General features: G+C 45.7%; 1 protein-coding gene across 1 annotated transcript; it reads right to left on the minus strand.

The window, feature by feature from the left end:
• Positions 1–5,114: 5,114 nt before the first annotated feature.
• LOC107276898 (uncharacterized) lies at positions 5,115–8,371 on the minus strand. The gene is made up of 4 exons (XM_066308526.1): positions 8,167–8,371; positions 6,996–7,109; positions 5,852–6,636; positions 5,115–5,760 (listed from the first exon to the last, which is right to left on the minus strand). Exons 1-4 carry the CDS (start codon positions 8,369–8,371, stop codon positions 5,167–5,169), a joined length of 1,698 nt encoding a protein of 565 aa, XP_066164623.1. The 3' UTR covers positions 5,115–5,166.
• Between the last annotated feature and the right edge of the window lie 4,034 nt (positions 8,372–12,405).

A 12,405-nucleotide genomic window follows, 5' to 3' on the forward strand; every position in this document is an offset into this window, starting at 1 on the left:
CCCCGCCGGCCTCCCCCCTCCCTCCTCCGGCCAGATCTAGGAGGGAGGGGGCGAGGGGAGACGCCGCTGGCCGCCCCACGCCGCCCCGCACGCATCGCCGCCACCGCCGCCGTCGCCCCTGCCGGCCTCCCCCCTCCCTCCTCCAGCCAGATCTGGGAGGGAAGGGGCGAGGGGAGACGCCGCCGGCCGCGCGTCGTCGCCGTCGGCCCCGCCGCGCCGCCAGAGATGAGGGGAGAGGAGAGTCAGTGAGGGAGAGGAGAGGAGAGGAGACTGAGTCAGTGGAGGGAGAGGGAGAGAGAGAGAGAGTTGAGTGGTGGGAGGGGTGGGAGGAGAAGATAAGGGTGGGTTTTTTTTTTGGGTAGGTACGATTTTTGCAGTCGGACCACATAAGGTTCACAAGCGCCGCTTAAGTAGGCCGCCTGCGATTTTCGCAGGCGCCGCTTAAGTGGTCCGCCTGCGAAAATAGATTTTCGCAGGTGGACATCGAACTTCACCCCGATTTATATTTTTTGTAGGCGGTCATTTAGCTATAAGAGTCATGTCCGCCTGCGAAAAAAAAGTCCATACGTTGGGGAAAATGCGTTTTCTAGTAGTGAGTTTAATCCTTCAGTGATAATATATGATTTGGTTTTACGAAATTGAATATTTAAAACTCTGACTAATAATTGAACTAAAATTTAATCTTGGATGTAGTATCATTATACTTCCTTCCCTTCAAATTGGTAATACTTGTTGTTTTGGATAAAACTATGGTCAAATTTTTAAAACTTTAACTATAAATAACATTTAAAATATTTATCTTAGAAGTACGGAGAGCATACATATGGATTAGTCTTAAAAGTAGTTTAATAAAATCATATATTTATTGATATTTCTATATATATATTATATTGTAATAAAAATTAGTAGTTAAAGTTATTTTTTGGAGACCATGTTATTGTCCAAAACAATAAGAATTACCAACTCGAAAGGTGTATTTATATTTAAATATATTTTCATATGATATTAACTTTATAGTTGTTGATAATGCATTATGAAAAAAAAATCAAAGGTCTAAAGTAATTATTACGAATGAAATCAATGGAAAAAAAATCATTACTACTACCACAGCAACTAAAGTATCATAAAGATGCTCTATAGAAGACAAATTTTACCTGCCCTATACGGGCTAATTGGCAGGCGTGCCAATTGGCACGCCAATTTTTTAGTTTATCTCTTATTCGGAATGATTTATCATCCTTTCTCTTTGGGGTTCCGTAAGAACTTAACTAAATGTGTTGAAGGCTCTCCTCCAAAGAGCCAATAGTCAACCTCCTATCCCCTGGTGGTGGCTCTCCCGTTATACTCTCTCTAGGGAACAACTCATTACTCATAGATTGGGCCGGCGTATCTCATCATCAGAGAATTCTTCTTGACTTCTCCGCATCCTCGAGGCAACATGGAAAGGCCCACAATGGATAGGGCAGGGTGGCTACTTTCATGCTCGTTCCTCCAGGACCTCGAGGCCACTTCGCATAGGGCCCACACTGAGCTAGAGTGCGATGGCAACCCGCCATGTCTTTGCTGCATCCGCGTAGGCATGTGATGAGCAGGAATGACTGCACCCGGTTGGGTGTTAGAGCAAGGCTAATAAGCTGGTGATTAGCCGGTACATGTCATCTTGATCTGATGTGGAAGGAAAAATTACTCCCTCCGTCCCAGAAAGAGACGAATCCTGGGGGGAGAGCTTTGTCCCGAAAAAAACCGATTTCTGGACAGAAAACGAGAAACTTCCCATCTATCTCATCCTGTGTGGGCCATAGGTGGACCGCGTATCCTCTCGTTCACACCACGCAAACCTTATCGCCTCCCAGTTTTTTTTCTGTCGCGTCTCTCTCTCTCGTTCCTCCTGGATCGATTCCATCGCCCCGTCGCCTCTCTCTCGCGTTTCTCTCCATCGCTCCCTCACCCCCTCCCGGATCGATTCCGTCGAAGCGGCGGCGTCCAGATGAGCGACCCTTCGAAGCTTCCGACTCCCTCCCTACTGCCGTCGTGCTCCTCCCCACACATCTCTCCCCGCTCCACGCCGCTCCCCCTCACTTCCGCAACTCCCTGCGGAGTTCCCCATCCACCAGGATGCGGGCGCTTCGATACAGCGGGGGAGGGTTGCGAGCGGTTAGATCCGATGCCGGAGGCGGCTCCTTTCGAAGGATTTGCCTCGATGGCAGAGTTCGAGGCAGCGGCGGAACAGTTTAGGGTTTTCATTCAAGAGACGAAAGCCAAGGCGGAGGAGGCGTATCAGCTTGCGGTTTTGATCCAAAAGGCGGCGGCGGGAGGGGGCTCAGATGTGGCAGCGGCCTTGGAGGTTTGCAAGAAGGCGGCGGAGGCAACGGCGGCGGGTGGAGCCAGTTCAGATGCGGCAGCGACATCGGAGATTTGCAAGGCGGCAGATGTGATGGTCAAGGAGGTGGCGGCGCACGCGGATCTGATACAGGAGGGGTCGGCGGAGGAGGAGGCTTACCGACCTCCTGTTCTGATTCCGGTGGCAACAGCTAGGGACTTTGGCGGCAGTATGCGTGGATTGACTCAAAGGTATCTTCACCTTGTTTTCCCTACAACCAATCTGTTCCCCTTATGCAATGAGAGATGCTTTCAATGACGTGTGTAGATCAGATGCACTGGGTGCGGTTGCATCCCAAAATTTTTTTGATTGTACTGCATAGAATATCCTAGGTTAATGTTGTTCGGTGTTTTGTATCTTTATAATCATCCAGCTGTTATATGTCGGTCAGTGTTACCAATGTTGAAGTAATGCGGGTTAGCTGGGTTTTACATTTTGTTTTCTGCAAAATTTGGCATGGAGTGAGAAGGGGGTTATGATGACATGTTTCAAATAAAATAAATTAGTGTTAACAAAAATCCAAGCAGTTTTAAACCTAACCAAAGCATTCCTTTCTGTTTTGTTGCCCATAGGTATATTCTGAAATTAGAAATTTTTATTGAGTATAGGAAACAATTATAAACTGTAAGAAATTTGATACTGAACATGCGAATTTTATTTCTCAAAGTTTTTTTTGACTGCTTTATTGCTCAATCAAGAGGCTGATGAAAAATCCAAAATTGTGGTGACACTGTAATGCATGAATATTAATACCTCTGTTTTTAAATATAAAACATTATTGACGTGTAGGACATGATGCTTGATTGATCATCTTGTTTAAAAAAACTAAGTATATATGGTTAATTATTTTGTTCTGACTTGTTTCAATATCAGTAAAGAAACTTACTCCTGAATGCAGCTCGTCGTACTCGCTTTGTTGGCTGCAGCTACCTAGCCAGCGTATGTTGCTTGCTTGACTTGTTCATTTTAACACTGAAACCTATCGTTGAGAAGCTTCAACTTGCTCCAATAGTACAACTGCACCCACAGATAGTTAGGCTGTCATTCATAGCTAATTAAATTAACTAGGTAACCTTGATGTTGTTCTACGAGAATTACCGTGGATGCTATACTTTGATTTCTGCAAATCTTTTTCGATTGTTATACTTCTATTATTCACTGGATTTGATCCTTTAACTAGGCCACGCATATATAAACTGATGTACTCTACTTTTGGCTTTCATTGCGTTCAGTAGTCCATTTGGTCTATACTTCAATTTAGACATTGCTTATTTACATGGGTCAGCACTATCTTTTTAAAAAAAATGTATCGAATATATAATGTAATCGAAGTACATTTCAGTTTGATTCCATGATAGATTCATCTTTACATCCCATCTTGTATTAACTGTCACTGTGTTTTATCCGTTACAGGACTATGTTGGGAGATGATAGCGACCACATGGCCATGTTCGAGAAGAAGGCAAGCGTCACGCAAACTGACATGAAGGAGAAGAGGGGAAAAGCTAAAGATGTTAGCATCGACGAGGACAAGTCAAGCGATGATGATGTTGATATGGTCATTGGGGGATATGCGCAAGATCCATACGATGATAGCGGCCTAGAAGAACTCCTACAAGACCAAGACGCACTGGAAAAATCGGTAAAAAAATTTCTAGAGTGTTTTAATAGTAAAAAATTTAGATGAATGCTTCAATTATGTGTTGATTGTGTGCCTGTTTGGTGATTATGAATGGTGGCCTAACAAAGTACCTCGAAGTAGGTACCCTTTTGGTATTGTATGAAATTATGTGTAATTATGGTAGTACTTTAGATTAGGTGGTTATTGATAGCAGCCTAAGAAGGTATGTTAAAGTAGGCACCCTTTTGGTATTGTATGAAATTATGTGTAATTGTGGTAGTACTTTAGATTAGGTGGTTATTGATAGCAGCCTAAGAAGGTATGTTAAAGTAGGCACCCTTTTGGTATTGTATGAAATTATGTGTAATTGTGGTAGTACTTTAGATTAGGTGGTTATGAATAGCAACCTAACAAGGTATGTTAAAGTAGGCACCCTTTTGGTATTGTATGAAAGCATGTGTAATTGTGGTACTGGATGAGATTAGGGGATTATGATGATGCATGTAATGTTGATTTTACATTGTGACATATATATAAAACTCCCTCGTTCCCTTTTGATCAGCGCATAAGTAAAACTGAAATGTTCCAATTTGATCAACGCATTAGCCTAGGACGGTGGCCATGACTCTTAGATTTGCATGCTGATTTAATTTTTGCATGCATGCAAGGAGACGCTGGCCATTCATTTCGCATACTAGGCACTAGTTTTAATAAAAAAACGGGGTCTCTCTCTCTCTCTTCCGTTTTGCATGCAAGTAACTGAAGTGCTAATTGTGCCTTTTATGAGGTGGGCTTTAAATGATAATGGGAGAAATTTACTTCACCTTGGTCTCGCTGCACGATTGCAATACGTCGATCAAAAGGGAACGGAGGGAGGATGAAATTTAGGCAAAAGCTCAAACCATGATAAAACTTTCCACATGACATGATACTCAAATGCTGATACTGCATTGTCATATATACAATCTGAAATGTAGCCAACAAAAGCTGAAACCATCATAAAACTTCATATTACATATTACAAAAGCTGAAACCATCATAGAACTTGCCACATTGCATGATTAGTTGCATTTACTTGAGTAATACTGATATTACTTTATCATATATACAACATCACATTTAACCAAAAGCTGAAACTACGATAGACCTTCCCATTTTGCATAATTTACTGCACTTGATTGGCTAATGCTGATATGACCTTTTCATACAGTTCACGACCACAACTAAGGGTATTAGGGAGAATGTCCAGACGCTCTAGCCTCTCTTTACCCATATGAGGTATTCTGTATCCATTTCCACCATCAGCTTCCATAACCTCTAACAAGCAAGATTGTAGTGTTAGGAACACCCTATTTAGCTTGTTGTCATCATAGGCCTGAAATTCCTGCTCAACATTATGTATTAGCTCATCCATATTCCTAGATATCCTTCTATATGTTAATGATTGTAGCGATGCAAAGAACCCAAGATCTAATGCATTCATATCTGGGGAATTAGGAGGCTGATGCATAAGGCGGATGTCAAACCCTGTTTGGGATACTGCATAGGCAAATTGATAATCATCCACTGGCACATGAGCAGGAGCATTGTCTTGCTGAATCCATATAGTGCTGTGTGCATCGTCTCGAGGCCAACTTGATATAATAGCTGGTAGTACTTTAGCAATCAGAAACGACCTTACGGTGTCTCGATCAACCTTGATTGTCTTGGTGACTAGAGTTCCCCTTGGCCTGTTTTGACTTGTCCTTTGTGCTGGTTCCTATGTATATAACATTAAGTAAGTTAGATAAGCAATTAAGTTTCACATCACATCACTAAGTAAAAATGCATATATTAAGAGGTTATAATACCTTTTTGGTGAAAGGCCACAAGCCTATCTTGCCGTCAAAAGTGCAGATACCTTCTTCATTGTATCTAGGCCTAGCAACTGCTGCCAAGAACATCACTTTATCAATAGAATTCTTGTTTTGCACGGGTCTGTACGGATCATCCTCCCAATGGACCAGGTAAAAAGTTCTTGTCTTTTTAGTGGTATTGAACCATTTTTCATCGATGTGCACAATGTTGCGCATATCAACAAACTTCGGTTCATTTGGCAAAGTATGCCAATCTAACATGGAAATACACCATTGCAGCCTTGATCGTTTGTTCTCTTCCTTCAACAATGGCTTTAATGTGTTTGAGTGACGTCTTATCAGCCCTTCTTTCAACATCCTATGAAGCGTGCTTTTTGGTATACCCGCGGCTGATGCAAATGACCGTAATGTGCCCCTTAGTTGCAGGGGGACATTAGCAACATCTGACAAGTCAATTTCATTCTTCTTGCGACCAGAATTAGTTTTCTTTCTAGAACTTACATTGACTGGAATTCCCTGTGCACGGCACTGCTTTGCTCTTCGCCAAATATCTTGCACTCTACCCCTTTTGATATTGAACATTTCAGCAACTTCAGTTGTTGCTTTTTTTCTTAGTCTTCCATTGATAGTTTTCTTAACCAATGCATCATATATCTCTTGCCTTTGTATGTTGGTAAGATTTTTGTTTGGATGTTCATCTTCCTCATCTGAATCATCCAACTCCTCTTGTTCAAAAACAATTTCCACATCACCAGCATACACATCGTACTCCTGCATGTCTACAACAACAATTACAAGGTGAGTCGTCTGTACCAATTTAGATGGTGGATATTTTATTATCATGGATCAACATGGTTGTAAACTTATGGCTGATTTTAGATTTCAGAAGGACATAGAAACATTGACACAATTTACTTTATGTGCTGAAATGTCAAATTGACAGTCCATAATTTGCAACTAATGCATCCAATGTTATGTTTAGATTATTCTAGGTAGTTCGCATGATGTCATATTAGTATCTTCTAATTAAAAACATGGTTTCAGTTAATTAATCTTATTCTTCAGTGGTGCTTTATGTACAACCACATTTTATTAATTTTACTAAGTTTGTTATCCATGTCAGCTAAAAGTGCTTTACCTGCTTGCATTTGTAGATGTTCCTCATAGGCATCAGAGTTAACATCAAAAGGAAAGCCATGTTGGTTGTGACCTCCATAAATTTGCAGAATTTCATCCATGGCATCGGCACCGTCTACAATAACAATTACCATGTGAGTACCAAGTCTAATATCAATATTTTGTTAGGTACAATACTATTGCAGCTATTTTATTACATTCTACAATAAAATAATTATGGGCCATTATACTCAGATAGCTCACACATTGCATTATTACAACCAATCATTAGTGCTGATACTTGCTATTTGACATGCCATGCATATTGGCCTAACTGGATATGTGTGACTAAAAGTAATAATGCTTATACTACTCTTCCAATGTAGCCAAATAGTTCTATGAATAACTGATCTGTTATGCTATATATATAATGGAACCAATGATTAATATAGGTTACTTTGTGCAGTACAACATCAGCAAAGGAGATTATCATATCTGAAAACCACAATCAAGGTACCAATTTTATATCCATCTCAAATTTAGTTTTGTTGTCTACCTATTTTGTTATTGTACTCTTCACCTTGTTTTTCAATAGAGGTCCATGTCAGCTGTAAATAAACTCATGGAAGTGCTCATGTTTCTTTTTCCCTAACTTGTGCTATTCATGATTGTGATTTTATCAAAAGGTGCTTGTGCTGTAGTCAGGAGAACCATTGGGTATTTTGCTGCTTTAGTTATATTATGGCCATACTTGAATGACTTTTCTACATTGTACAAACTTTGGTGCTGAAGTTCAGGGCTTTTTGTGATCTGTATTGAAGGTGCAATCTAACTTTGATATATACTAATACTAGCTCAATATCAGTGGTACTGTAAAGGAAATTATACATGTAGAATCTAGCATATGAGGATTGATTGTAGACAGAAGATAAGCATCATGTGAGCACTATTTGATTAGTTATAGCTAGATACATGTATAACTTGTGATATTATGGAAGGGAATGAACTTCAATATGCCCAACTCATTCACAGAATCGAGCTGGTAAAGAACAAAGAGAAAAAAACCAAGAACATAGCAGTTCCATCAATGCACATGGTATCTTTTTTAAAAAAAAATGCCAAAGATTTAGAGTGATTTATGCAAGTCATATGTACAAAGATCGATCGTTTACTATTCTTGCTTGCAAGGTCACCTGGATGGTTATGGTTGGCACCTCCCTGCACATCACCTCCAAGTTGATCCTCCTCTTGACCAACATGCATTTCAACTTCTGCAACCACTGGTTCATTAAGGTCAGGCACATCATGCTCATCTCCCTCATCTGCCACTGGTTCATTAAGGTCAGGCACAGCTTGCTCATCTCCCTCATCTGCTAGTTCATTTAGATCTAAAGCCATGAAGGTGGTGTTTTTGCAGACTCATGAAGTGATAAGTTGGGAGGGAAACTTGTGAGAATGGTTCATTTTGAGCTTTTATAGGGTATCTTGTGCTGGGGTGTGCTCAAATTTGTATTTCTTGCCGCCAAGCAATGGTGTTGTTTGATTCAAATTAGTTGGCGCGCTGGATTAGTGGCCTGTACAGATATTTGGTGCCCATGATTGGTGTACTACTTGTACTACTCTACTCAAGTTGGCTGCAGATATTCAACTTGTATTATTATTTTATTTGTAACTAATGATTGGATGTACTTGTATTGAGGGCATTGTTGTCTTTTGTCACTTGTCCTAAAGTTGCATTGGGATTCTAGGGTTTGTGATTTTGTGGGACGGAGGGAGTAGGTGTGAGAGAAAGAAGTTGGCTCTTCTGCAACCGCCTGCTCTGCACAAGCGCCTAGACAGACTGACAACCTAAGCCCACATTCAGCGAGGGGAGAAAGAGTAGACCCCGGGTCCACAACAAATATAAAAGATTTATTTACTAATACGTATAGCGTCTGCCTTTATTTAGGTTGGCTATTACATGTAGCGCCCGTTCCGTCGTGGCGCCTAGCGGGAAAACTATCTCTTAAAAACCCTATTTGTGAAATCCGTTTCTTTGCTTGTTGTCTAGTGTCCGTGCCATCTCAGATCTCAAATCCCCGATCTATCGTCAAGTTCAATCCCGAATCCAAATCCTTCCCAAATCAAATCCCTCCGCAAAGTCTATTTCGCCTCCCTCGGGTTCGATGGGCCGAATCCCTCTCGGCCCATCTCCCCCTCCCTCCCCGGCTCTCTCTCTCTCTCCCCGCTCTGTCGTAAGCCGCGCCGAGCCCTCCCTCCCGCTCTCGCAGCCGCTTCCCGCCGATGCCGCCCAAATCGCCGCGCCGCCCGCGCGCGCGCGCGCCGTGGTGGCCGACCGGCCAGTCGCCGCCGCCGTCAGCGCCTGCCGCGCCTGCCCCGCGTCTGCCGCCCGTGTCGCCGCTCCACTCCAAACCGCCCCGCCGTCATCGCCATCGTCATCGACTCGGCCCCGCCTCTCCCCGCGCGTGCCTCCAAGGGACGGATGCAGACCTCCCCCCTCTGCCGCGTCGCCCTCTCTCCCTCCCCCTTTTCCCCAAAGCGGCAAGGAGGCAAGCCCCCTTTCTCTCCCCCCCTTTTTTCTCTTTTTCCTCCCGCCGGCGTCATCCTTCCCCCCCTCCTGTCGCCATTTTGGCCGCGAGCGCCGAGCGCCAGCTCGCTCCCTTGACCGCCCAAGGTCGGTTTCCAAACCGACATCGCCGCCCTATAAACCCAAGCGCTTCCCTTCCTCTTTCCCCTCCCAATCTTCCCCGTTTCTCGCCCGCGCCATTGCTGTCTCTCTCGCCGGCCGCCGCCATCGCGTGTGCCGGAGGAGCCGGTGCGCGTTAGGACGCGGAAGGGGACTCCGGACGCACCCTCTCCTTCCTCTTCCCCGGCCCGAGGCCGGAGAGATCACTCCCGTGCCGTCGGCCTCTTGTCACAGCGCCCCGCCTCATCTCGGTAGTGCATTCCCCCGTTCTCCCTCCTCGATCCATCTCCTCCCCTTAGTTTTCGGTAGTAGCATGTGTAGCCTTCCCGTAGCTAGCTGGTGCCGCCCCGACCGTTGCCGCCGCTCGCTGTGTGCTCGCCGCTGTCGCCGCCCGTGCTCCGTAGCGCCCGCTCGTCGCCGGCCTCGCTCGGCATAGCTCCTCCCAATCCGACGCTAGTAACGGATTCCCGTAGCCGCGTAGATGCTCTCACCGCTGGGAATCGGCCCCTCGTGACCTCATCGCCGTTTCCCCCTTCTCCCGCCGTCGGTTGCCGCCGCCGCTGCAATCCGCCGCCGTCGAGCATCCCCCGGCGAATCCGAGCCATTGGCTCGTCTCCCCTCGTCCTGTGCAACATCCCGGTGTGCTCGCCTTCGCCTGTATCACCATGGTTCGCTCCGCCGCTCGCCGCCGTCGTCCGCCGTCCGTTCCGGCCGGCGTCGTCGTCTACCTCCCGCCGGCCCGCGTGGTAGCCACGTAGGCGCCACCTCGGCCGCGACCGGGTCAAGCAGACCCCGGTCCGCTGCTTCCCTCCGCCCTCTCGCGCGCGCGGTCCACCGTGAGCCGTGAGGCTGCGCGTGGGCCCGCCGCACCGCGTCCTCCACGAACCGCGCGCATGCGCTGCGCCTCCCTCCCCAAACCCTAGCACGCCCCGCGTGCACCTCGCTCACGGTGAGCCAAGTCGCCGACAAGCGGGTCCCACCCAGGATCACGCGGGATGGACCCGGCCCACCGGCTCTCTCTCTCCCCTCCCCGCCCGCGCGCGCGTCTTGGGCCGCCTTCTTGGGCCGGCCGGCCCATTAAGCTTGGACGAGCCGCCCCATTCTCTCGGGCCGCGCCCTAGCCGCCCGAGGGAAGTCTAATTTCCCTCCCTCCTTCTTTTCTTTTCTTTTCTTTTTCAAAAAGGATTTAAATAAATCCTTTTCCTTTAGACCAAAAATCCAATAATCTTAGAAATTCAATATCTTCCCAATCGTAAGTCCGTTTGACTCCGTTCAACTTCCAAAATTCCTCAAATCTCGAGATCTATCTAATGGCACGCTTAGAGGTCAATAATAGGGCTTTATTTTCGCCGTTTGCTGAGTTGTCCCGTTTCGCGTGTAGTTTCGGAGCCCGAAGACCCGCAGTGCGAGGATTTCGAGGATCAAGCTCAAGATCTCGAGTGAGGCAAGCCACCTTTGAACATCTTGAGCCTATATTTGAACTTAATTATGTTGCTTAAAAAATATTATGCATTGATAGGATTACACTTAATCTGCTTGTCCCGTTTGCAAGGCAGATTGACGGACCTACCTAACTTGTTGCATTTGACCCTTCCATTGTAATTGTTATATCATGTTCCCTTGTAACCACCTAGTTGCGCCTCGGTAATCGTGCACTCTGTACGAGTATCGACGGTCGCCTTCAAACTTAAAATCTGAGAAACATCTTGGGTAAAACTTGGGTTTTACAAAAGACTTGGAAAACCCGACACCTGGGTCGGTGCTTGCGAACCTAAATGAATTTCCAAAATCGCGGACCGGGGAACGTACCGGGTGTACGGTTTCCCGCTCTTGCACTTAAGGACCGTTTCCTTGAAATTTCATCCGAACATAAGACAAGTACGACCACATGGGTGGAATGGGACACCCCTGGCTGAGTAACTAGCTTATCGGGGGAGCCATGATGCTAAGAGACATGTGGATTCGCCGGGGTGGTGTCGGGGAGGACCCCTGGGCTTCCTGGCACAGTATGGTCTGGAACCTAATCTGGTGTTGGTCTGGGACCCCTCTCGTTGGTATATGGTGAACCTGTGTCGGCTTTCGAAATGCCTTGTCATTAAAGCCTTAAGGTCTCTAGTCGTGGCCGTTCTGCACGGGCTGGATGATCCGGGTTAGTAATGTCGTGTGGGTAAAGTGTACCCCCTCTGCAGAGGTTATTAAACTGTTCGAACAGCCGTGCCCACGGTCATGGGCGGATATGAGGTGATTCCTAGCGTAGTTTTGTTTGACTACTGCTTTGTGAAATTTGCTGTTGTGGAATGGGTTTGATGTTTGGAAAATCTGCGGCTGATGGGATCAGCCAGGCCCGGGTGGCCGTTTGAAAGCTGTTGGCCGGGTGCCAACCTTGATCGATTCAAAAGACTGATACATTGCACATACTCCGACCGGATGAGACGCACTGTCTCATCCGTGTCGTTTGAGAAGCACTCACTTAGTTGTTTCAGAAAAGAGTTTAAATAAAATCAATTGCAAAAACAACAGCCTTTCTTTGAAGCCTACATTAAACACTTATTTCCCATGGCTTGCTGAGTACTCCCGTACTCACCCTTGCTCTATATAAATAATCCCCCCCAATTGCTGAAGAAGATGAAGCGGATCCCGCTGACGAGGAGTTCTTCCAGGAGCAAGCCGGCTACGATGAGTTTTAGGATTTCGGCCTAGTTCCCAAGTCGCGCCTGTGATGTTTGGTCCAAGTCTTGGCTTCCGT

The sequence above is a fragment of the Oryza sativa genome, chromosome 3, assembly GCF_034140825.1.
Source record: "Oryza sativa Japonica Group chromosome 3, ASM3414082v1".
Taxonomy (NCBI): domain Eukaryota; kingdom Viridiplantae; phylum Streptophyta; class Magnoliopsida; order Poales; family Poaceae; genus Oryza; species Oryza sativa.

Coding starts and splice junctions, on each gene's coding strand:
- LOC107276898 (XM_066308526.1), bottom strand. CDS start 8,371: ATGGCTTTAGATCTAAATGAACTAGCAGATGAGGGAGATGAGCAAGCT. Junction 7,110..8,166: donor TGCCAACCATAACCATCCAG/GTGACCTTGCAA, acceptor TTGTTATTGTAG/ACGGTGCCGATGCCATGGAT. Junction 6,637..6,995: donor ACATCTACAAATGCAAGCAG/GTAAAGCACTTT, acceptor TTGTTGTTGTAG/ACATGCAGGAGTACGATGTG.